Source organism: Carica papaya, chromosome 7 (genome assembly GCF_054855325.1).
Source record: "Carica papaya isolate Zhongbai chromosome 7, ASM5485532v1, whole genome shotgun sequence".
Lineage (NCBI taxonomy): Eukaryota > Viridiplantae > Streptophyta > Magnoliopsida > Brassicales > Caricaceae > Carica > Carica papaya.
Genome location: NC_142315.1, coordinates 3,662,825 through 3,688,431, shown reverse-complemented (window position 1 = coordinate 3,688,431; position 25,607 = coordinate 3,662,825). Strand labels below are relative to the sequence as shown.

At 35.9% G+C, this 25,607-nt stretch overlaps 3 protein-coding genes across 8 annotated transcripts; 1 reads left to right on the top strand and 2 right to left on the bottom strand.

Annotated features, from left to right (window-relative positions):
- Positions 1–2,286: 2,286 nt before the first annotated feature.
- Positions 2,287–3,170, bottom strand: ERF12 (ERF domain protein 12). The gene has a single exon (XM_022046585.2). The coding sequence runs from the start codon at positions 3,072–3,074 to the stop codon at positions 2,589–2,591; it is 486 nt and encodes a 161-aa protein (XP_021902277.1). The 5' UTR covers positions 3,075–3,170; the 3' UTR covers positions 2,287–2,588.
- A 2,583-nt stretch (positions 3,171–5,753) lies between these two features.
- Positions 5,754–16,636, bottom strand: RLP4 (receptor like protein 4). Of its 2 annotated transcripts, XM_088208074.1 has the most exons (10): positions 16,428–16,636; positions 14,439–15,494; positions 13,548–13,695; positions 8,998–9,069; positions 8,689–8,760; positions 7,168–7,239; positions 7,015–7,092; positions 6,685–6,866; positions 6,247–6,413; positions 5,754–6,148 (listed from the first exon to the last, which is right to left on the bottom strand). In XM_088208074.1, the coding sequence occupies exons 1-9, from the start codon at positions 16,501–16,503 to the stop codon at positions 6,292–6,294; spliced, it is 1,878 nt and encodes a 625-aa protein (XP_088064200.1). In that variant the 5' UTR covers positions 16,504–16,636; the 3' UTR covers positions 5,754–6,148; positions 6,247–6,291. The 2 variants fall into 2 exon arrangements, with proteins under 2 accessions (XP_088064200.1, XP_088064199.1); XM_088208073.1 differs by having other exon boundaries at positions 5,754–6,413.
- Positions 16,637–19,027: 2,391 nt separating this feature from the next.
- FES1 (Zinc finger C-x8-C-x5-C-x3-H type family protein) lies at positions 19,028–25,256 on the top strand. Of its 5 annotated transcripts, XR_015813486.1 has the most exons (7): positions 19,029–19,484; positions 20,125–20,587; positions 20,742–20,959; positions 21,154–22,538; positions 22,642–22,764; positions 23,380–23,875; positions 25,110–25,256. XR_015813486.1 is itself a non-coding variant. In XM_088208072.1 (5 exons), exons 1-5 carry the CDS (start codon positions 19,184–19,186, stop codon positions 22,672–22,674), a joined length of 2,397 nt encoding a protein of 798 aa, XP_088064198.1. In that variant the 5' UTR covers positions 19,028–19,183; the 3' UTR covers positions 22,675–23,110. The 5 variants fall into 5 exon arrangements, 2 of the variants coding, with proteins under 2 accessions (XP_088064198.1, XP_088064197.1); XR_015813487.1 differs by lacking the exon at positions 25,110–25,256 and having other exon boundaries at positions 23,458–24,207; XR_015813485.1 differs by lacking the exon at positions 25,110–25,256 and having other exon boundaries at positions 23,380–24,207.
- The last annotated feature ends 351 nt before the right edge of the window (positions 25,257–25,607 follow it).

Genomic DNA, 25,607 nt, shown 5'->3' with positions numbered 1-25,607 from the left:
ACGAAAATCGTATAAATGAATAGTTCTTTAAAGTATAATATACATTGGGTGCATCTAAAATTTTCTTAACTAGTACTAATAACTTAATTACAATACTTTTATAAAATTCGATTGAACGAACAGAAAAAAAAAATTACGTGATAATTATTTTTAGTTATCAATCAAAAAAATTAAACTTTAATAAAGAAAGTTCTTATCGAAATCCATTGAGACTTCCATTTAGCCATGATATTTTTGATTTCATGTTTTACCATTGTGACAACTTGGTGATAATTAAAGATGAGTTAATTTTAAATTAAAAATAAGAATTAAAACTTCGTAAGCTTCTATTGAACTTGATAGTAATATTTTATCTCATCTTTGGAAAAGTTATTCTTTTACTCCAACCTTCACATACCATCACTAACCCAATAAGTTTATAATTGACTCGAGAGGTATCAATATTTAAGAATTTAAAATAAATTAAATGACATAAAAAAAATCGTTTAATCAATCAATATTCTCTATAAATAAATCAAATTTTGAATTGGGAATTAAGATAATAAATATGTTCTTATATATTATCTCACAATCTCCTTCCAAAATAATATAATTAAAATTTATAACTCTTGTTAATTCTATTCCATAATAGAGTTTTTGTACTTTGGCAAACTCAATCAAATCAAGTGTCAATCTTTGTTACATGCCTGTAAATAAGAGTTCTTCATCCGAGCCATGGTCTTTGATCCTTAGTTTTGCAAACCATCCTTACTAATAGATGAATCAGCATTGAGTTTGATAATCCTATGCAGAGGAGGAACCTATCAAACTATGACACATGTCATACATCAAAAGATATTCTCACTAAGAAAAACATGGTCTTACCCCCTACAATAACTTGATCGACAGGAATAATAACTCATTTTCTTTGCACAACACCATATAACTTTTATAGTCATACACTTCATAAATGAATAATAAATACACCATAGATTTCAGTATAAAAGTATTTAATTTTGCTTTAGTATTTTTTCCCCCTCCATTGTTTTCAAATAAAATACCAAATTTTTAAATAGTCACGATACCACACTTAAGCTTCTATTCCTCCCACTGACTTCTATAGATTTTTCATCATATGTAAGAGGTCTAATTGTTAATGATCTTTTTGTATGAAGTTGGCTAACGAAATAAAAAGTTAAAGAGAGATTTGGAAGTTGAACACATAATAGATCTAAGACTTCTTGTTTGGATGTAGTCAATTAGGATAAGAATAAGTAACCACGACAGGAGCAAAGACTAGGTTTACAAAAAAAAAAAGTAGAAAAATCACTATTAAAACACCATAGACGTCCTCAAAAATTCTTACAAAATAAGATACAATAACATTAGAAAAAAATTTAAGAAAGATCTAAAAAAGATGTATGAAATATGTACTTTATGAGGTAAAAAGTCGAAAGAAAAAAGAGAGACCATTGAGGCAACGCCACCACCTAGTCAGACCAGACTAACCCGTCTTAATGGAGACATCACTCACCCGCGTGTGAGAATCTCAACCCACCATTTTAAAAGCATCATTTTATGAATTCGGTTGTATAATATTTTTAAATCTTTTAGAAAAGGTTCACAATTGTATTACGACAAAAACTAATCCATTTATTGCGATCAATTTTTATAAGTTATTGCATGCATTTTTATTTTTTTTAGAGAATTTTGAAATCACTATTCCACCCCTCATTGATCAGGCTACTCTTCCCAATTGTGAGTCTTAAGTCGATCATCAAAGACTTAATCCATCTACTATCGCTCGTTGTAGTGATATATTTGCGGCTCAAAATTCCTTCTTATTTTTAGTTTTCTCGTCATCAATTCTGATTAAATATATTTATTACCTCTTTCCTTTTAAAAAAATAATAATAATAATGCATATACACAATTCTTAATGCGAGAAAGGGCATTATAGTCATTTTAAGTAGGGTGGTATCGTCATGCTCACGCGTAGTAGGGGCGAGTGAGTGGGTATAGAATTCATTGAATGTTTTGTTGTAGTAGCAGGAAGCTAAAAATGGAACACTAACATGCACACGCTTGCTCCCCCATCCAGCAATATACCCTTCTTTAAATTTTAATTATTTAATTTATTTTTAAATAATATTTAATAATGCACTGGATATATATATATAATTCATTTGCTGGGATGAATACAACAGTACCAGTTGGTCAAGGAAATCAACGGTGGATAAACAATAACTAATCACCCATTATCACCGTAACTATTTTTTAACTACTAAAACACCCATACACCTCATATACATACATATATATATATATATAGATACGACAAAGAGTTACAGAATTAAATAAGAAAAAGGGCAGCATTACATATCCACACGAAGATGGTTTATGTCTTTTTTTTTTTTTTTGGAAATGATTCGATATTTTTACTTCTCTATCAGAACATGAGGGGAAAAAAACCAGAAGCTAGCCGATGATCATTAACAAATATTTAACCAAAACGGGAAATAATAATTAAAGAAATTAAACGGAGATTAGTACTTGCCAAGTGAAAAAACGACGACGCCGTAAAATGACTTCAACCGGGGGGTTACAGCCTACAGCCACAACGGAGGTGGTTCGTTCAAATCTATAGGCAACCCACGTCTAACGACCCCCAAATACGACGCCGCAGAAGAACTAGTACCCTCCTGCAGCTGCACAGAGACGTTGGTTCCTTTAGACGACGACGTATCGGAGCCGCAGGAGTTGAGAACTCCAGTTTGTAGAAAGTCGCCGAGAGCTAGACGGTGGTGGTGGAGGTGGTGATGAGAGGCAGAAGGTGGACCCCAACGTTGGTGATGATCAGATGGGAGGTTGAGATCGAGAGAGAGACCGTTGACGGGAGGTGGGAAGTTGGTTTTAGCCTTAGCTCCACGGAGAGACCTGGCGGCTCCGTCGTAGGCGAGTGCAGCTTCTTCCGGTGTGTCGAATGTACCCAACCAGACTCTGGTTTTCTTCCATGGGTCACGTATCTCGGCGGCGTATCTTCCCCACGGCCTTTTTCTTACTCCCCTGTAGTGGCCTTCTCTTGACGACGCCATTGACCAAAAGTTGCAGAGAGAGAGAGAGAGTGCGGGTGAGAAAGCTTAAAGAGAAAAAACCAGAGAGAGGCCTGGGAGGGGGGGAAGAAGGAGGCTGTATAAAAGGAAGGGGGACCCACCGAGTCACCCGTAATCCTCGGCTGGACGGCACGACATACACTTCTCGTTTTTACACAAACGGGAGAAAAGCTGATCTTGACCGTCGGATTTAAATCTTGATTACGTAACGTGGTTAAACTGAAATCCGACGGTTGTGATCATTTATCCGGAGACGAACACGTGAGGGAAGTACTGAACAGAGTGGGGCCCACAGAAAAAGTTTTTATTTTTTTATATTAAAACAAAAAAGAAAAAGGAAAAAGGAAGAGAGAGCCGCCGCCTGATTAGACGTGAGAGCAGAGAGTGGAGATTGGAGGGGGGTCATGTGACGACAATGAAATTAAGCATCGTGGATGACGTAAGCCCTATCCCATCTCTCGTACGGCGCTGCTCACCATATGTGTATATATATATTACTATTTTCATATTTGTATAAAGTATATAAATAACGGCAGATAGAGAAAAATAGAATAATAAAAAATTAAATAAAGTTGTTGGTGGGGAGGGTAATAATGGAGTTATGGTAAAATGTGAAAGACGAGGAGAGGAAGGGGGTAACGTGTCGGATGATGAGTGGATGGTAGGGTTTTTGCAGAGACCCCACGTGGAGGGTAGCGTAGGAGGTGTCTGAGTTGCAGGAGACAGAACCGGTTTCTGAGTTTTCCTTTTTATTTTATTATTTTTTATTTTAGGAAAGTAAGTGAGTTAAATTAGATATGGCGTGTTTGACTCGGTTTCCTGAACGAGTTCAGATTTTTATTTATTTATTTATAGGAATCATGAAAGAGTTGAGAGTATTAAAATTAAAATTAGAATAATATTGGCACAGCCGTTATTTAAATAAATTTTTTAATTAAATAATTATGTAAATATGCCAAAATTCAAAAACTGAACGTGAAATCAAGGGTGATGATTTTTATGACTGACACGAGTTGGTCACGTGAATTATTATTATTTTCTATTTATTTATAATTTTGTAATTTTGGGGTATTTTTCCCTTTTTATTTATAAATGGAAATTATTTTTAAATAGAATTGGATTTGATTGATTTATTATTAGACGATGGAGGTTTTTGTGTTTTTATTATTTGTTTATTTGATTACCAAATTATTATAATTAGGAATAATATAATGAGAATTCGTTCTGTTGCTTCTCAACTTTATTTTCAGTAAGATTTTTTTTTTTTTTAATTTTATATTCAACTAAATGTTAAAAAATTACTCTAATTTTCTTAATTTTGGTGTTCTAAAAATTTTAATGCATTAGTAAACAACTAATATTTTCTTCTCTGTTTCTTTTAATGGCTGAATGAGGTGGTATTTACTCATAGAAGTCAGGATTCATGGTGTCACAAGTTGAAGAGTTATTTTTCTGACTACCATTTTGGCTCATGTGAAAGAAGGGAAATGAATAACAAAACCTCTTTAAAAGCATCAACATTACTCCCTTGGCTTTGGAATTTCATAGCAACATTGTCCCTCATAATGATACCACTCACCAACAGGGTGGGCGCAAGCTTATTAACACAGACGAGTTGATCTACGACGACCCAATGATCCCTCCGCTGCCAAGTGCTTCATTAGAGACAAATAAGTAGTAGGAACTGAACATTCACGAGCAATCTTGGAACTAGTTACCGAATGATAACTGGTTGCACGACATTCTTGAACAAGAGAGCTGCATCCTGCAACCACCACATCCGCTTTCGAGAAACATGGCTTTTTTAGCTGAAAATAGCACATTCACATGGAGAATCTATATTCTAGTTAAGTTCCGGACACTGAAAAATGAAGAAAGCATTGCACACAGGTCTAAGTTAGAGAGCTGTGATCTCCAAGTTAGTAAGTTCATATCTTCTCTCACATACACATGGAAGGTAATATATGCACAAATTGTTTGGCCTTCTACACCCACTCTTTAGGTAGCACTAATGGTGACATTCGATATCGGATCCTCTTATTAAAAGATTTACTGTGTTCTAAAAATATGAAACTATTCAAGAAGAGAAATAGATTAAATTATTAAGAAACCAAAGAGCATGAAGGCCAACCCAAACTATATAAAAGCGTGTAAAGAAAAAGGAACAACCAGACAACTAATTATTTCTGGCAAAGCCACTGCAGAAACAATATGCCGAGAGAGAATAAAATCTTTTGAAGGTGACTAGATCTGTGATGGCTCGCGTTGTTTTGTTACTCCTGTTTTTATTCTAGTATCTTATATAACTTTCTGAAAGAGTGAAAGGAAAATAATTTCTTAACTAACTCAAGCCAATAGTCAACACAGCAAAATATTCACTTACAGTCTTTTCTTTCCTAACTAGATGTTTTCATTCGAAAATCATACAAGAATTAGATGCCTACAAGAAGAAAAACTTTGATTCTTGGCAAGGGACCGCTGTCTGTCCTCCAATTTAGAATTGGACCTTAACAAATCACAAATAACAATAAATATATCAAAGACCCATCTTTAGGAGAAACATTGGTTGTATTAAGAAACTGAATATGAAGGCTAATTCGACTAGTTCAATCTGGTTTGCTGAGAAGAAATGATGCACTCTACAGAATTACTTTGCATAAATTGTTAATAGGAGGCACGGTGAAATAAGATTGCCATTAGGAAAAAAAATAATACACCATACGAAGCCTACAATCTTAAAAGCATTCCTATCCATGTAAACCGATCTATGTATGTGACCTTTATGGAGGTAGGGTCTGAGTAGATTACAGCTTAATCCTTCTAACTCCATAGGGTAAATAAAAGATAAAACCAGGAAGATGATCAAATTCCTACGTGTGTTACAACATATTCCAAAATATTTTACAAATGTTCTCTCTACACTGTTTATGCAACCAAGGCAAAGTGTCTGACCTTTTATAAGTGATTCTTTTAAGCTTTAAGCCCTTGATGGAACACTAGGGTCTGACATTTTGTGAGTGATTCTTTAAGCTTTAAGCCCTTGATGGAACACCACTCTGAAGGAAGGCAAGAGCATTAGATAGTACCACAAGTTCAGAGAAAGCAGCCAAGCCAAGTTAAAACATGGGATAGAGATCAGTCTCAGGTACGCAACAGGTGCAGGGTTTGAATATATGCAATTTCAAGTGATGTTTGCCAATCATGATAACAAGCTAGGTCCATTCTCAGCTGCAGTTCGTGCATGTCCATGATTGTGATGCCTTGCCATCTGAATATCATGAGATAAGTGGGTCCTTGCTTTTGCATAGGGTGCTCCTCTTGCTGTACCGGCACAAAGTCCAGATAAGTTTGTGTCAAACACAAACATAAACCTACCACACATGCCTGTATCTACATGAATCTTTACTAAAAATTATGAATCAATTTTCTTTTCCTCGGGACCCAAGCAACAGAGTAGGAGGAAGTCAGATAGTTGTCAATTACCAGTGTTGTGCTGAGATATTTTAACTGTTCTTACTCCCGGGAATAAATTGTTTATGAAATGATCAACTATTGAGTGGATAAATGAGATTATCATGCATACTGTAATCACCTGCAATCTGCTGCGCTCGAAGAATATTTTGCCGTCTTTTCCACCAACACACTAAGCATAGAATAAGAAGTAGGAATACCACACAAGCACCTAATGCAATGCCAATCTTTGCACCTGCAGAAAGATGTGGCCCACATGCTCGTAGTCCAGGAATACCACATAGGCCTTTATTATCAGTGAAGCTGCAGAAATTTAATTGAAAAGAAAAAGTTACCCCATGTGCACTAACTTCTAAATATATCTTTTTGGAGAAGAATCCGTTTGTTGAATTTTGTGGCAAATTTCACAAGACCTGCAACAGTCTTAGATCAAGATTAATGCGAAACATACTTGAAGCTCGCTCTATGTAAAAGTCTTCCTCCAAGTGCGGCTGGGACTCTTCCAGATAGAGAGTTGCTATTTAGGTTCCTGCAGCATGACAGCTTAAAATTAGTCTTTCTATTTGGATTTGATTGGTATCAATCAACTGCTTTAAGACCTTACAGTATATGCAATGCTGTTAACTGCCCTAGGCTTTCAGGGATTGATCCATCAAATAAATTATCGGAAAGATCCCTGCAAATCAAATATATGTATAGACATATTAAAATAGAAAAATAAGACAAGATAAATTGTGGACTGAAACAAATAAATTAGATGCTTTTCATTATCTAAACATCGGATTTCCGCATTAGATGGCATGTCTTCTTTTCCACATCAACTTGCAGGGTGGTCTGGATAGCTTACATACTGTTTTATATGTACCCCCAATCAGTTCTCCCCTTTTGGTATCTCGACAAAGCTGTTTATACAGGCACCTCTCAATTGATTTTTGCACATTGGCTTAAATTGTGCTTCTTTGAACAGTTCATTTAACTATTTGACTGCTAACATGGTATGTTCCCTGCTAGTAGATCCAGTTCTAGGTTGGTTTATACAGAATTTGTAGAAATTTCAGATGTTTTTGAGTTTTCTTGTATTTAGACATTTTAAATATAAATTAGGACTCGTTAAGAGAGAACCGTGCAAACTACTGAGTAACAAAGACTCGACACTAACAACTACCTTTCATACCACTGACAAATTAGAAATAGGAATTTATACAATAGAGATGACAGGAACAGTTTCTGTTCTTGGCAGAACATAATAACTGTTACAAGTGCCTAATAGAGGAAAAATTTATATTCTTAGCAGAATAGAGTAACTGCTAGAACTGCCTAATCTTAATTTCATAGACTTCTATAGACTTAATCAACTTTAACAACTATATTACTCTTGACGTAATTTATTTCCGTACATACTGCGCACATTTAAACCATCTGAACACCCAAAACTAGAACCAATTATTTCTGAAGAACAAATTCGTTCTTCCTTCTTTGATACACCTTGTCACATGGAATTGTTTTAGGTGTTTAGGATCCTAACAATACATTTCTCTTTTAACCAAATACAGCTACTTTGTTTTAGATCAGCATTTTCATCCGATAGTTATTTATTTCAAAACGATCACCTAGATGCTTGAAGTTGCTTATAAGCAATCAGCATTCTTTTTAACTAATGTCAGGGCTCTTAATTGAATTGTAGAGACATCAAGACATCTAGAAATTTCAACCCAAAGGCATCATATCTAACAAACCAAATTTTGATCCAAAATCTGAAAGAGAATCAGGAGAGGCAAAATATTGCATCAAGAAACATAATAAAATCAGTATGCCTTTGTGACAGAATCTTTTGTCATTTGTTATCGACCATTGAAACACAGGTTACGTTATACCTATATTCCACTTGAGCAGAAACCCATTGGTCACGCATATTCCACTTAAGCAGAAATAATTGGTAATCCAGTTTCACCCTTAAATTTAACAATTGCAATAATAAGTAGGTAATAATATATTATTATTGTTGTCTTCAAAGTGCCAACTCATATGGTTACTATAGGAAATAACATTATTTATAGAGATTACTATAGGAAATAACAAACAATTAGTAGTTTCCAAAGAGAGACAATCAAATAGTTGTACTTACAGCTCCTCTAAGCTAGTTATTGTTCCAAGTAAGGGTGGAATAGCCCCATGAATACTGTTGCCACTCAAGTTTCTGAAATGTGCAATAATAACATAGTGGAGATTTAGAAGGGTAAAACAAATGGCTACATGTCAAGTAGACATTAAACCTAGAATTTCCGTGCAGTAAAAGTGCTTTATGATTGTGGAATTAAATAAGAACCAACAAGAACAGTAAGCAAATAACAAAAACCATTTGTTCAGATGTTATTTTTAATACATCTGACAAAGCTGTTGCTGCAGGAAAAAGAAGTTTAAATTTATAACGTACATGCTCCGCAGATGACTTAGTTTGGATATGTCACCAGGCAAGAAACCCTTCAGGCCTTGGTTGTCAAGAGCACTGTTCAAATGGAAATTGAAAAGCAACTGGGGGTAAGATGACTAATAATACATATAACATAAGATGTCAATACACGTAAAATAAGATGTCAATATACGTATATTTAGCACTGTTAGATGAATATATGAAATACCACTCTCGTTTTTATGTTAAGAATAGTATGTGGTATTTATGGAGATACCACTGACAAGAGTAAAAAGAACTAGGAAAAAAAACTAAACTATATAGGAAACTTACAATATAGAAAGAGACTACGCAAAAATTCCCTGTTATTCTCTAATATACTGTATAAGAAATATAGTCATATCTAAAAGTATTTTGTTTCTTTGGTTAATTGCAATAAAAATATACTATATAGACAATATTCTCATATCAAAGAGTATTTTGTTTCTTTGTTAACAGCAAGGGTACTAGTACCTGTCCACTTCCTATGGTGGAAGGACCTAAACTGTAGATGACATAAAAATGGTTAATGAATCAATTGCTCACTTTTGAAGAGGTGAAGATTACTGTGATGAGGATGGATTATTTTAAGTCACCTATGGGTAGAAGGGATTCAAGCAGGGATCCTCCAGGCTAACTGGGAGGCTGTAACTGTAAGTAGCTCTTTGTTCGGGCTTGTTTCTGATGTTTTGGGATGGGGGCCTTCTCTAAGAGTCTCAATATAACTTTGATTTCCTATATTCTGATGCAGGAGAAGCCTGAGAGTATCACTCACAGACAAATATGCTTGTACTTCGTTCCCTTTATGTTTATCAGGTCCTAGTGGCAATGCTTCTTAGTTTTCCAGATTACATATGAACCCAAGCAAGCTCCATACGTGGGACAGGTACTGTGGATAGTCTTAAGCTTGATGGGAGAAGGCATACAACAAAATTAGTTGGTCCCTTTTTTTGCCAGAGGTGATTATGACTTTAAGTTGAGCTTCACCAAGCTGATTATATTTTGCATTACTTCAGTACAGGTTGATGTACCACAGAAAAGTGAGCCTTTAAGGACATAGAATTTGGCTACTTTACCGGTTATTTTGAAAGAAAGGAACGGAAAAGTGTTTGAGGACAGAATTTTCTTTTGATAGAATCAAGGATACTTGGTTGCATACCCTAAAATATTAATGGTCATCGTCTATACTCTTGGAAGGCTATAGGAATTTGATTGACTTGTTGATAGACTCATAAAGTTCTTGTATACAGGTCGTATCTTTTTGGTGCCTTTAATACTATACGTTTTCTTTTAAAAAAAGTATACTGGAACGGAGAGAAGTGCCCTGCTCTAAATTCAAAGCTACCAGAAGACTAGACAACGCAATGCCATCTCACTTTCCCTATTTGTTTTTTGCATGGAGGAGCTGGCCAATCTTATTGTTAGAGAAGTTTGATATAGGAAGTGGCTGCCTTTACCTTTCAAGAATGAGGGTATTCATATTGTAATTATCGTTTGTTGATGACATTAATTTCTTTGCAAAAGCCACCAAAATCAAGCTAGTCTAATGAAAGGATTACTGGAGATTTTGGTGTTTCCTGTAATCTGACCGGATACACTTTGTGTTATTTGAAATGCATTTTTCCTTTTCCGAGTGTCCCCATAAAGGTTGTAAATATATGCTTATGAAATGAATACAAGATCACAGAGGGGATTTCCCATAAAGTATACATGGTATATAGCCATCCTAGTAATTCTTTTTCCTTTGGTGACTTTTTCCAGAGTGTCTTCTTTCTCCCTCTTCTCTAACTCTGTCTCTCCACCATGGCTTCCAAAATAATTCACCCTTCCTTTAGTGCCTACAACATAAAGAACTCTGTAGCTACTAGCAAGACCCTCAACTACACTAATTTTCTCATCTTTAAATTCTTGTTTCTTTCTATGTTTCGAGGTTAGAGTCATGGATCACATTGATAGCCTCAGTGTCAGTCTTTCTCAAAGTAGCAGATGATATAGGCAAGTCACAGCCAAACCCAGAAGCCCTTCTCTGGCAGGGAGTTCATTCACTAGTCCACTACTGGATACAAGCCACTGTCTCCTTCAACATCCACAAGCTTCTCAAACCAAACAAAACCCTAGTTGCCTGGCAAGCTGTCAGCAACAACAAGCTCTTAGAGGTTTACTCAAGGTGTAGGATAAGAGAGTGAGTTGGTTGCAATTGGTCCTACTCGATATTGGTTGTAAACGGGTGAATAATAATGATTTTGCTATTCGGGTAGTCATCCTTTTAGTTAGTTCATACTTGATTATAAATAGGAGGTTGTTAACACATTTCACATTATTCCAAAAATTCAAATTCAAATCATTCAATCTCTCTTTTCTCTCTTCCCTCTTAAATTCTCTCTACCTCTTCTCTACTTCTCTCCCTCCCTTCTCAATTTCTTCTTCTTCTACTTGCTAAATCCATCACTGGAAACCTACATCAAAACTAAATGACCAACACTATTGACAGAGTGGTGTCCGAGCCATTAGATTCTGAGGATGCACAACTATTTGTGGTTTCGATGACCCACAAAAAAAGGCAAATCAGCAATTATGGAGCAGCAAAAGTTCCAACAGCTCGACATATCCGTCAAAGATGTTGATCAAAGATTGAGGGAATTCATGTCAGAGATATACAAACTGTAGAAGCAAAATTGGTCATCGGGTAGATCATATTGTAGAAATGCTACACAGGAATGGGTTTGAATAATCCAGGAAGTGCACGGTTACCTGCTCTATCTTCTCATAGAGGGTTACTGTCCACACCTATTACGTGTGAAGCTGGCGTAAGTATTGGACACCTGAGAAGCATCAATATTAATCCTCACTGCTGAAGGTGAAGATTCCCCTGTTCAAGCGTATCAACCCGAGAGCTTGGGTACGGCAATGTCTTAAACACTTTTATTGTGAATAGGACACCTGATGAGCAGAGAGTGGAAATTGCTTCTCTGTTCTTGGACAAAATTGTTGATGTGTCGTATTAGGGGTAGCTTGCTAAGAATGAAGAACTGGAACAGAATGTTTGCGTGGTGGAACTATGTAGGAGGTTTAGGAGAGCCAATAGGAACAATTTTATTGAAGAATTTAACAAACTCATTGAAACAGGTACTCTACCAGAGTATCAGGAGCGATTTGAACATCTGTATGCACTAACGATGACTGATAATGCTACCCTCAAGTTTCATTAGCGGGCTTAAACCAGAACTTAAGCTAATGGTTAGACTGCTTAAACCCCATACTGTGAATCAAGCTTTTGAGCAGACCCTGTTACAGGAACAATCTTTCATTGAGATGGCAAAGACCCAGCACTTCCCAGGGAAGCACCAATTCTATGGTGACAGTGGTGTCCGTCAGCATTGGCCTGAGATATTGCTGAAGCTGAGTGTTTAGAACTTGTTTTACACGAGACATTTTTTTTTTTTTTAAGAGCTGGTTTGGGGAATTAGGGCATTGAACAGAAAATTCTGATTTTTTATAAAGAAAAAACGGAGCTAGCAGGTGATAACATTACATTGTTGCTCTTGTTAATATGTTGAAAAAATAGTTCATTGTACTTATAGGAATACTCCTGACATAAGTAAAACTACGACTAGAAAATAGACTACACTACAAATTGATTCTATTGGAATAGTCTACCATTGAAATTCTTATTACTATAATAGACTACATGGGAAATATTCTCATTCTCTAACATTATAACAGTGCAGGAGGAGACCATGGATCTTACACATATCAAGAAATTGTTAAAGTCCCATTAAGAAAAACAGTGGACTCTCATATTTGTGAATGAAATTCATGAGTCAATTAGCTACTCATACATTCTTAAGAAATTTCAATTCTAGCCATGGCAAAGTAGGAATTCCCAGAATGACCATATACAAACAATAAAAAGAAATATGAACACGCTAAAATAGGAGCAACTCAAAAATATTTAACCATATAAAGACATACATTTACTAGAGAGAAAAGAGAAAGAAAAGAAAAAGATATTTGTGACCATTCAGGGGCCATAGTTAAATCCTTCAGAAAACTCAATCAACTGACTCTAAGCAGAATGAAATATTTGTTTATTAACTGATTTTCACCACTGATTGTGCAGTTCTAAGCAGAAGGCACAAGAATAGAATGTAAAATGGAGCAGGCGTGACAAATGGTTAATTTTATATCACAAAGCTATATATGTAAAATTAAGGGAAGGTGAGTTGGATTTTTAAATATTAAAATCATAAAATATTCACAAATCTAAATAAAAATATAATATTTATAGACACAAAAAGGCGGGCCAGGTTCAGACGGGATTTTTACCTTCAAACCCGAACCTGACCCACCCCAATTTGGCACCAGCTAAAACCCGCCCCGAACTGACCCGCATCAGTCTGGTTTCGGTTAAAATCCAGAATGTATATATGTGGATCGGTTCGGTTTTGACGGGTCACAGGTTTTTTTGGCATCTCTAGTTTCAGACATTCAAACTGTAAAGATAATTATTAAAATGTGTAGGATAAAGACAGTACAGTCCGTCAATGAACCACTTGCTGGTATTTTTGTCAAACTGACAATCTGCTCCACTCCATGGATGCTGCTGAGGAACACAAGGATCACCATTCCAACCTAGCCTAAGAGGAAGTCCCAATGCACTCTTCAAAGTCTGCAAAGCCCTAACTATAAAAGAAGGAAAAACAAATCATTAGTAATACTGTCCAAATATCCAAGTTTTAGACATACATGTCAACCCATTAACTTTGAGAAAGAAGATCTCAAATGTAACGAATGCAAGTCAACCATTTAACTCTGAGCAAGGTAGAAGATCTAAAATGTAATAACTGCAAGTTAGAACCACCAAAAAAGCATGTCTTATGTTATCACCACAAGTGTAGGAAAAAGCTGTAAAGATGCCTAAAATGCACATATTGTCCATTTTAAACTACGCATGAAAAGGAAAAATACTAAAACAAACGTCACTTAACATCCTGCACCAGACCTCACCCCATATACCTTGATCCTTCTAATTCTTATCTGAAAATTTACTTGCCTATATGAGCTATCAAGATGTTGATTCCCTTTAAACTAGGTTTTTTCAAGCAAATTAATGACTAGGAAGACAAAAACATTTTCTCTGATTCAGAGGTCTACTCATGAAGAGCTCAGAGAAAAAAAAGAAGGATGCCAATAGATGTTCCCATTTGGCTTCCAAAAATAAAAAGTAAAAAAATATTCCCATTTTAAATACTCAGGGATAGCTATTTCTCTCCCTATTTAACGCACAAACAGGCACGCACTTATGCATAACCATGGATGCACATGCCCACAAATTAATGCAAACACCAAAGTAAGCTTCATCCCAGCAACAGTCTAGGGGAAAGGGAGACAAATAAAAATATGATTATGGAAAATAGCAAATCTACCTTCTTCAGGAAAAGTTGTAAATTGAGCTGTTATCACCTCAAAGACCTCAATAGCATTGATGATAGCATGACTTCCTTCTTTAGGGCGCAGGGTTATTGTCAAAGTCCTTCCCTTAACAGCCATAGTAGTGTTAAGTACAAGTGCTGTATAACGATCTCCACTCATTTTTACAATATCCACACCTGGAAATGTGACATCACCATTTATCAGGATGTCAAATACCCTGTGCCCTACAACACTGACTGAAGCATCAATCTCTGCAAAATGTAACCATACTGAATAATTTCTATTGGGATCCACATCCATACTGTATGTTATATCAAGCTGACTGTCAGTACTAACAATTGCTGACTGATAAAGAGCTTCTGGATAGAAGTTTGGTGCAATTGAGGCCTTTTTAATGGTAGCTTCAGTAGACCTAACTTGATCAGCACTCTGAATAAAAGTTCTAATGGGGTGCCAAAATCTATCCCCACCCCAATGATCCCCACTATAATCTTCATCGAACTTTGGTTTCCCAGTACCACAAGTCAATCTTGTAACCGTTCTAAGGATCACCTGATCACCCCACTCTGGCCCAAAGTAGTATGCTCCATCATCAACTTGAAGAATTTCAATTGAAAGAATAGCTGGATCTCCATGGCCAGTACTATGGAAGCAGATGGCAACAGATCGATCTGTAATAAACACAAGGACTTCAAGAAATGCTTGGCTATCTTGCCCAGTCCAACCCGATTTAAGAGAGTAAACTTGAGTGCCTTCAATAGATATGTCGAATAAGGGTTCACTGTCAAAGTTAGGTTGGTTAACAAGTCCAAAGAAGATCCTCACCGTGTAGTGCCCCTTTGGCACCCTATTTACATTATAACAATTATTAGGACCCTCAGATAAGGGGAAGTAACGCAGAGTTGACAGTGGAGGAGTTATATAACTTGGACGTGTTGCATTTGCAGGAATTCCCCCTGTATATGCAAAATCTTTATACCAAAGGGTATAGGTAGGTGCTGTCCGTACGTTTCGACGAGCTCCACAGCTTATGCGCATGGCAAATGGTGCTGTATTAAGACAATAAGTTGTGTAAGTTCAATCTAAACAGTATGAAAATAAGATTTAGAGCAGGTAAAGTCTCCAAACCTCCAGCATTTTTACAATATTTAGCATTCTTTCAGAACATTGGCATCCAGGTAACACATTCCTAATAATGCAAGACCTAAATCCATTATGCTCTTTTATCTCCCTTTCTTTTCTTTCTTTTTTTTTTTTTTTTGCATAACCAAAATTACCATGTGAGCAAGTCATAAATTTTTCCTATATATATTTCCGAACTGAGAAGAAATATGCCAGGTCCTCTGTGATGCCCTAATTAAAAACAATCATGCTGGCTTTCCTTGTCTCTAAAGAGAAAAAAAGAGAACATTTTTAACAAAGCAAAAGATTTATAGAAAAGCTTCAAGCACAACATAGACCATCAATGTGATAATAAGGAAGTAAGATGAACTTAAATTGAATAAAATCAAAACTCTCACTGGTCCATACTAAATGCACTTTTCTTTCCTGGTGAGATTATGTTTAACATGGAACATAAGATTAATAATTCTATTTTCTCGCATTTGCCACATTTTCCCAACAACCAAAAGCACCCAAAGTAACCACGTATACCATTCAATTCATCCCCTCCAAACAAAATAGACAAAATTTCCATTTTCATTTCCAATTCTCTCGCTTTCATTCCATCAATGAAACACAAACACAATGTGCAACATGCATTGATTAAACACTGTCACCAAAAGATAGAAACAAATCATCGCCGCTACATCAACAGAAATTTAAGGGCAAAAGTCCACTAAACCATACGCAAGCTAACTCATCGTCGGAATCAATCAAAATGCAAAATAGAATGGACTTCAAAACGCTATTCACTGGGTAAAAACCAGCAGTTCAATCTCTACATCAAGAACACAGCTAGAGTAGTAAAAGAAAAGGCTAACCTTGTCGAGCCGAAGAAGAGAAAAGGAACAAAGAGAAAACGAGAAGCCATAAGAGAAAAAATCTAAGCGTCTTCATGTTCCAAAGACACTCTGCTGCTCCCTCGCTCCCTGTCTCTCTCTACTTTTTTAGTGAGAGAAAAATTTACAGAGAGAGTCCTGTGCGTGAATGTGACAGGACGCGAGTGCAGGTAAACAGCCTTGATTATCTTTTAATAATTTCATTCTTAAGTTGACAGAGAGGGCAGGTTTTGTTCGAGTACGGGCGAGGTCCTTCAGTATTGATGGACTGCGGAATCGGACGGCGGTGACAGTTGATTAATTAAGGAAATGAATGAGCGAAGGTCCACATCAGGGTCGTTGATATTTAGATTCCGTAGTGGGACCCAAAATGGACGGTGATGATCTGAGATGAAAAGATAAGCAGCATTGGACGTAAACTGCGTCATGTACAGTGATCACGGCGTTAATACTTGATGGAGGAATAAAAGATAAGACAAGCGGCACGTGAGGAGGAGTATTCACGGGGAAGAAGGAAAAATGGGAGTTTAAGATTTTGGTTAATGATCGGACGGTCGAGAATGTTCGTCATATCATGGACGACTTTTAACTTTTGACTTTCGGGCATGATATGGTGCGTGATCATCGGAGGGGAAAAGATTTTCTGTGCCGGGTGCGGCGTAAGTAAGCAAGCAAATAGGAAAGTAAACTGGAAAAGGAAAGCGGAGTCAATCAGAAGATTTGAAAGGTTTCCTGTTTTATTCTACTTAAAATTCCATAGTAGGAAAACATTGTATCCGCTCTAAATCTCAATATTATAATATTTTATTTTCCTTAAATTTCATTATGGAAAGACTGTGTGGGTTTTATACCCCATAAACCTCCGCGTAAGAAAGTGTTTGAAGAAGATGATATGACCAAAAATAATAATAATAATAATAATAATAATAATAAGAAATTAAGAAGTAAAAAAAAAGAAAAGTAAAGTTCTTATGAAAGTAGTTAGAATAAAATTAAAATAATCATAATTTTGATTTAATCTTTCTATAAAAATCAAAGTAAATAGGAACGTTTTTCATATTTTAATTTTTAATTTTTAATTAAATAATTTCTAAGAATACAAAATGTAATTTTCTCCAAAGCCCATCTTCACTTCCTCTAAATCCAAGGACCCATTTCCATTTCCATTATATTTATCCAATTTTAGACACAATCCAACCAAGCCTGCAAATTTTTTTTAGCCTCGGATTAAACGACGTCGTTTTTCTCCGAACCATAATCTCCGTCGTCACGTGGAAAAGGGAAGCTCACCCCTGCCATGACCGAAAGAGAAGAAGGTGAAGCAGAAATCAGGAAAGGCAGAGACGCAGGTCTACCCGAGACGCCTGAACGACAGGGAAGCATGGAGAAGCGCAGAGTAGAAGGCTTGAAGGGAAAGGTTGCAGCGGCATTCATATGAGAAACGAAGGTTGCAGAGACTCGGAGGAATCTGGGGAAGAAACGAGGAGAAGACAAAACGAGGCCACCTGGCTTGAGGAAAGCAACGGGGAAGTGACAAAGCAGGTCTGCAGGAGACTCGACGCAGAGGGGAACGATGACCCAGTGCTTGTCTTCAGCTACAAAGAAGAGGAAGAAGTGGGTTCGGAAATAGGGAGCAAAAAGGAGAGAGAGAGAGAGAGAGAGAGAGAGAGTTGGAAGCTCGAGTTAAGCAGAAGGGAAACTGTGTTTTGATTCAGTGATACATTAGGAATCATTTCTACGCATTTATTCATAAACATAAATCTAAAAAGAGGTTTTAGATCTGCATAACTACTTTGTTACTTGAAATTTTACTCAAGGAAAAACCCTTTTCTCCTTTGTTTTCTTCATCCGAACTTCAGATTTTGAGGAGAAATTTTGCATCTTTTGCTGGAACACTTACTCGTAACAAAATCACAAATTTGTTCCATTCTATTGAGAAGCATATCCAAAGTAAAATTTTCGTAATAAAAATCCTTAAATTCTATCTTAATTTCCATAACTCTTGCGTTGAACTTTTTGAGCCATTAATTCTATAATAACAACATGCTAACAAGTGAAGCTACAAACTCGAGCGAGAGTTCGAATTATTTATAAACTATAAAAAGATTAGAACTATAAAATAATGATACTTAGTTTTAAATATATATGCAAATAGAAAGTTAAATAGGTGATATTCATATAATTGGTAACTTAATAAGTAGTGTCTTGTAACTCGTATGAGATTTTATTTTAAAAGATAATTATAACATTAAAATATATAAAATAAAAAAATAAGAGTTGAAAAAAATTTCTAATAATATTATCTTTACTCAGATATCATTTTATAAAAATCGTGTTATTATCTTCTTATTTTTAATAAAAAAAAAATTATAACAATCAATACTATATAGATTATCAAATTAATTGATTTAAAATAATTTTTCAATTGATAGACTATATTTCAAATATAAAAATTTGTAAACTATACTAATATTTTTTGTTTACAAATGAGATTTTGTATTATCAAATACAAATTTACGAGGATTATTATTTTGTTTATTTGATTAGTATATAATTGCCAATGACAATATATACACACGCTGGCACGTGAGGAGGAGGTGTCGAGGGGCTCAGACTCTGTAGGGCCCCGCATTGGCCGTATCACACACCCATCCATCCAGTCGCGACTTGTGTCGTTGATCGACAACCCACTGAGTATAACCAGGCGGCGGAGAAACCCTTCTTTTTCCCCGACTAGAATGTCTCCGTCGGCATCCGCTCCCTCCCCCATCGGTGAGGGAGATGACGACCATGTTGCCGATCCCTGTTTATCTGATTCCGATACTGATGAATACGAGGAGATAGAAGTCGAAGAAGAAGTGGAGGTCGAAGAGGAAGTAGAAGTTGAGGAGGAGGAAGTGGAAGAGGAGGAGGAAGTGGAAGAGGAGGAGGAGGAGGAGGAGGAGGAGGAGGAGGAGGAGGAGGAGGAAGTGGAAGAGGAGGAGGAGGAGGAGGAGGAGGATCCCGAAGAGGATTTGATTGATGCTTCAAATAAGCCCGGTATGATCGAAATGATCCGTTTTTTTTTTTTTTTAATTTCCATTTCGTCCGTGTTCGATTTGATTAAGAGTTATTGACTTACTGTTGTCTGCTATTGTGTGTATCATACGTAGGTTAACGCCCGTTAGCTAGCTGTTTCTGGTTAATGTAATTGGTAATGGCTATTTAAAATTTCCTGGGTTTGTGACTTAGTTATGTTGGTTGGGAGGGAATCCAAACAAAAAACATGATTTGGAAATTATGTCCTCTGTTTATTTGTTTTGTGTTTAGGGGATATGGGGTTTATGCAGAATGCATAGCTCTTACTTAGTCTGTATGATATTGTGTTGTTTGATGTGATAATCTCAGCTTTAGCGAGACTTTTTGGTGTTGATTGATTTAGAATTCGGTATTCTTGAGAGTAAAAGGAGGTGATAATGTAACTCACATTCTGTTTAATGGTTGTTGTATTGGATTTTGTCAGCTTGCCATCTGAAAAATTCATGGCTGTTGATGGATGGATAATGGCTATTCTTGGGAATGTAGAAAACATGTCGATTGATGCCTTTTAACTAGCTTTTGTTTTTCCTGCGGTCCAAATCTTTTACTCGATTAACTTAGCACTAGATAAGAGCATTGACGTTGTTTTTCCTTGACATAGATATCACTAAAGGTATGGATTACACAGCAGACGAAGCTAATTTAGGATCAGGTTGCTCTGAAGTTGAGGAACCTAAAAAGAGATCACCTTTGAATTGTCATCATAGTTGCTCTGGCATTTCAGACGAACAGTCAACCACACAAAAAAAATCAGGTCTAAGCGTTGAAGATTCCAACTATCCAACATTGGAGAGGGTACTGGATCTTCCTGAGGAAAATGATCCATCTATGAAAAGTATTGAAGATAATGGTAGTATTAGAGAAAAGAGTTCGCCAAAACTCCACAGTGATAATGATGTTCATAATGTTGTAAACACCAATTTATCCACTGTTATTGGCAAGGATGTTGCTCCTTCTATCCCATCTAGAGATGAGTTTCATCGGGTCTCGAGTAATGTTCTTGGTTATGTGGATAAGCAAAGTGAAATCAACACAGAGAATGATAAGAAAAGAAAAGAATCCAGGTGCGGATGATGCTATTTTGATGAGTTCTTTAGTTTCACTTCTGACGCAATGTGAAATATCAAGTTCTTATCTGTTTCAATTTTCAAAATATTATTTTGTCTACTTCTTATTCCTTGAGGACTTTTTCTTTTTCTTTTTTTCTTTTTAAATCAGTTCACTTGAGATAACAGCAGGAAGTCTTTCTCCCAATTCTGAAATTAAGGATGCAAACAAGCGCCGTGCTCTTATATGTAACTTTTTCAGTAAAGGGTGGTGCATCAAAGGAAGTTCTTGTAGGTTTCTTCATGTAAAAGATCATGGGAGCAGTAATAGCCAACAGTCCGGTGTAGATACTGCTGCAAATGGTAAAGGACAAACTCAACTTGATGAAGGTATATATTATTAATTGTAAGGTCAATTTACGAGAACTTTTGCAGTTACTTTTGATAAGTGTCATGTTTTTTGTCAAGTTCAACAAAATTAAATTGAGAAATAAAAAATTGGAGAATCTGCAAGTTTGTTAATCTGCTTAACAAAAAGATCATGCTAGGTGTTTTTTTAAAAATTTTTTTATTTCATTTCTCAGCAGGAAAAATCCTGATCACAGATCTCAAAGAAAGTGAAAGGTTAAATCAATTACAAGACTCAATTAAGAGCAAGGGGATACCTTTTGGTCTTCCTTCTGACCCTCAACAAGTATCTCCAATCAAAGATAGCATTTTGCTGCCTAATAAATGTAGTTCCTCTATATTCAAGAACAACTTGCTTCCTGAATGGAGATGCTCTTCAAGTGGTTCGGTTTTGTCATCAAGCAATTACCATAACAGGAATCCATCTTCTTATGCAAGCAATTTTGAGGAGCTATCAGGCATTCGGAATAATTATGTTGATCATTCTTCTCCAGTTTCAAGTCATTTTCTGAATTCAAGTTTGAGTTCTGCCCTTCAGCCTACCGTTGTTTTGCCTTCACATCATAACTCTGAGTGGATACAATCATCATCTTTTAGTTCCTTATCTATGAATGCAAGTCATCTTGGTGCTCAAAAGCAATTGGACAACAACAAAGATTATAATGCTTCAAAGTCATTTCCGAGACTGCGGAGCTTTTCACCTTTCTTGGGTCTTAAACCAGAAAATATATCTCTGGGCAATTCTGCTGACTACAAGACAAAAATTACTTCAAATGACTGGGAACCTTCTGAACCTTTCCGACCATCTCTTTTCATTCGCTCTACAAGTCTAACATCTCCTGAAAGTCTTTATGACCCTCTTCGTGATAGTATAGACCAACCCATCGTTGGAGATAGATCATTTTGTGCTTCTTTCTCTAGTCAAGGTGTCCTAAAAGTATCACAAGAGGGCGCATATCGTGATCTTACATTGAGTGGGACTCAGGTCCCCGAATGTAGTGATGATAAAAATAGTTCATGTTTTCAAAACAATTACCATGAGAACCTGCTGGAAACAGATTGTCGTACTCCTCATGATGATTTACTTACAACTGGTGCAGAGGTGGTTGGAACTTCTGTGGTTGATGAGAAAAATAAGATAATGCCAAAAGAAAAGAAATCCTCAGTGGCCTCTCGTGTTAAAGACATTCCAAAAACAAACAAAACTGATGCTGACCATGATTCTAGGCATCAAAGTGATAGATCTCGACACAAGGGCTTAAAAGCAGATAGGGTTAAACAAGAAAATGATATGGATGTTGGAACAAAGTCAGATGGGAGTGTTCACAAAGAACCAAAGGCGATGAGACAATTCCGTGCTGCACTTGTAGACCATGTTAAAGAACTGTTGAAACCAACTTGGCGTGAAGGTCATCTTGGCAAGGACGATCATAACATTATAGTGAAAAAAGCAGTTGACAAGGTCCTTAGCACCTTGCAGCCCCACCAAATTCCGACTACTATGGAATCAGTCCACCAATATCTTTCTTCAGCTCAACCTAAAATTGCAAAACTTGTGCAGGTAAGTTTTAAGCTTTGAAGATAGAGCTTAGTAGGGAATTATTGGTACGAGATTCTGTGTAATTATTTATGGCATTCAATGAAATCCTTTTTTTGATATGCAGGGATATGTTGATAAGTATCATCACAAATCTTAAGATGCTTGGCCAGAGAATGCTTTTTTCCTTTGTACAGATTGGACGTTATGAGACATTCCTATGTTGCAGTTGTAGACAATGTTGAACAAGGTCCTTCTTAGTTGATTCTGATGTGTGAACATTTAGTCATTTGTTTTTTGAAATGTTCATGCATTTGAGTACTGCAATGCTATGAATTTGTTTAGAACTTAAGACTTCTTGCTCTTTTTCTGTGAGCAACAATTATTTTTTTTAGCAGTGCCCTTAGCCCTAAAAATTTTAGTAGAGCAAATTATGTTAGATAGTTCCTCATCTTTTGTTAATCTGTTATATGAAGCAGGCTGTAAGGGTGTCAAATACTCTATTTGTTACTTAAGTTGTTGTGCCTTTAATGTTTTGTTAAAACAGTAACTTTTAAATGGAAAAGAAAAAGTTGAGAAATAGGCCATTTATGGAACTGTGTAACAGTTAAATAATCATATAATTTTCTGACTATAAATGTCGAAATTGTTCAAATTTAGGAAGAAAGCTACACGTGCAGGTTTTTTCAGATTTGCTAACTACAAAAATATATTGAGTCTGTTCTCTGCTAGACTTAAAGCCCTCTTCTCAAATCTCATATGTGGAATATGAATACCTGGAAAGTTCAAATTCAAAAAAGTGAAAAGGCAGCTTCGGTTTAATGTGAATTGAATTTTACTGGTCCCTTGCTATCTTCTTTCATAGTTGGCTTGACATGGCATTCTCTGCATGGGGAAACAAATGACTGAAACAATTTCTGGCCAAACCATGAGGATGAAACAGTGTCCTCTCTATTGGCTTTCTTTCGAACTTGGTGATTTGATCTAGGGGAAGTCTTCGCGGAATCATTTTTGCTGTCTGTAGATCTCCTCCTAGTGCCGGATGCTGGTGATAACCTTTTGTGATCGTGCTCATTAGTCGCCCGAGACTGCTTCAGTTGGTATAAGAATGCTTGTGGTAGGAGCTGACTTCTGGAGATTTTGGTAACAGTCGGAGGTTTCTTGTTTAAATTATGAGCAATTGTATGTGGTGCAGCAGTGCTAACCTCCAACTGTCTGTCTTTGTCTTTGTCGCTTCCCCTGTCTCTATTGAGAGGAGAGAGTGTTGATTGCTGATCCTGAATGGATAGGTAGCCAGCAAACGAGAGTGAGTCAAGGGAACAGTTATCAGCTGCAACATCTGAGGAAATCTTGTTTTGCAAGTAAGTTGCCATTGATTTCCTTACAAACTTGCTTGTTGGAGCCCATAGCATATATATACATGAAACCTTTGTGGGGTTATTGGTATTTTTAGATACCATTTTGTTTTGATTTGCTTGTTTTTGCATTTATGTAGAATTTTGGCCGCGTTAGGGCTCAATCTTCTTTTGAAAGCATAATAAATGTAAAATTTGGAATATGCTTTTATGATTTAAGATTTGGGTTTGTCTCAATAGAGGAGGATGGGCCAGATTTTTATTTTTATTTTTTTTTAGATTACAATGATGTGTGTAACTCCATATTTAATGGTCTTTCACTTAACATTTGTTTTAAATTAGTTTTTTTCCCTGTTATGTCGTTATAATTCCTTTAGAATTTGCAAAAGAAGATTAATTAACATTAGTGCAAGTATAACTCATTTAGAAATTTAGGTAGAGGATGTGCATATAATAAATATTCATATCAATGCTTTTTGTTTGAAACTCTAAAAATCTGTGTTAAGGTTTTGAAGACATCGTGTATGAATAATCAAATTTGTCCTTTGAAGAGGTTACAACCAGTACAAGCAAGTTATGATTTTTGTAGGGTTGAATTTACCGGCGAAAAAGGTTTGCCAGAGTAACGAAGCTGATGTTAGATTGTTATCATATTACATTAAACTGATTTGTTGCTTAGTGTTTGACATAATCCTTCTCAACAACTGTGGGTTTTGTTTGGTGCATTTGATAATGGTGCTGATTCTAACGAGGACTTGTAAATTGATGTGAGAGGTGGGTTTGGATTATCTGTTTTTTTCTTAATTGCCTGTTGCTATGGGAATTGCTTCAACGGGGGATTAGAGGGAGTGGTGATTGGTTTTGCTTTTGTTTGCCATTTGTGTCCATGTCAATGTCTTCGTGATCCCAGTCATGATTCAGCGGCAATTTTGTATGACTGAAAACTCCAACGGCTTGTATGTTTATTCATTTATTTCCAATAACCAAAAGAAAGTTTGGACAATGATTTAGGGGACTGAATGATACGTCAACATACTTACGAAGTTTTTGCATTTTGAGTTTCGCCTCTTGATCCTGTACATGTTCCTTAAAAGTATGTACACATATGTGTTTATATATATCTTTTTTCATGTAGTTTTTGTATTGAATTATTGTTGGGTTATATATAATTAGTTTAGGAAAGAACGTTCTTTTTCTCTTTGATATCTTAATGTAAAATTGAACACTCAACAATCATCAGGGGAAGGTGGCGTCGTATCAAATGTAAGGAACTGCTCTCGTTTATCATCATGGGTACCCGCATTGAGTTAGAGCCTTGCTTTTTCTCTTTTTTTCTTGAGCTTCTGCATGTATAGTGTTTATACATATAGAATGTTGTAAAGATTGCATTAGATGATAACTGAGACACTAGTATGAATTGATTAAAGTGATTTTCCATTTACGGGATTTACTTGTTTATACAACTACAAAAAATGATTCGAACTAAATAAATTTGCGTATTAAAAGAAGACAATCAAGTATTTAGTTAGGGATGTCAATCGGACGGGTATAGAGCAAATCCGAATTTAAGATTATCTTATATTAATTTCAAACATTTATCTTTTACGTAGTTATGCATTCAAATTTCTTAACTTTTTAGATTTAAAATTTTGAATTGAAATATTAAGATTCAAAATGTAAGCAAAACTAAGGCATCCAAATATTCAATTAGATTTTACTTGGAACCTAAATTGAGTGA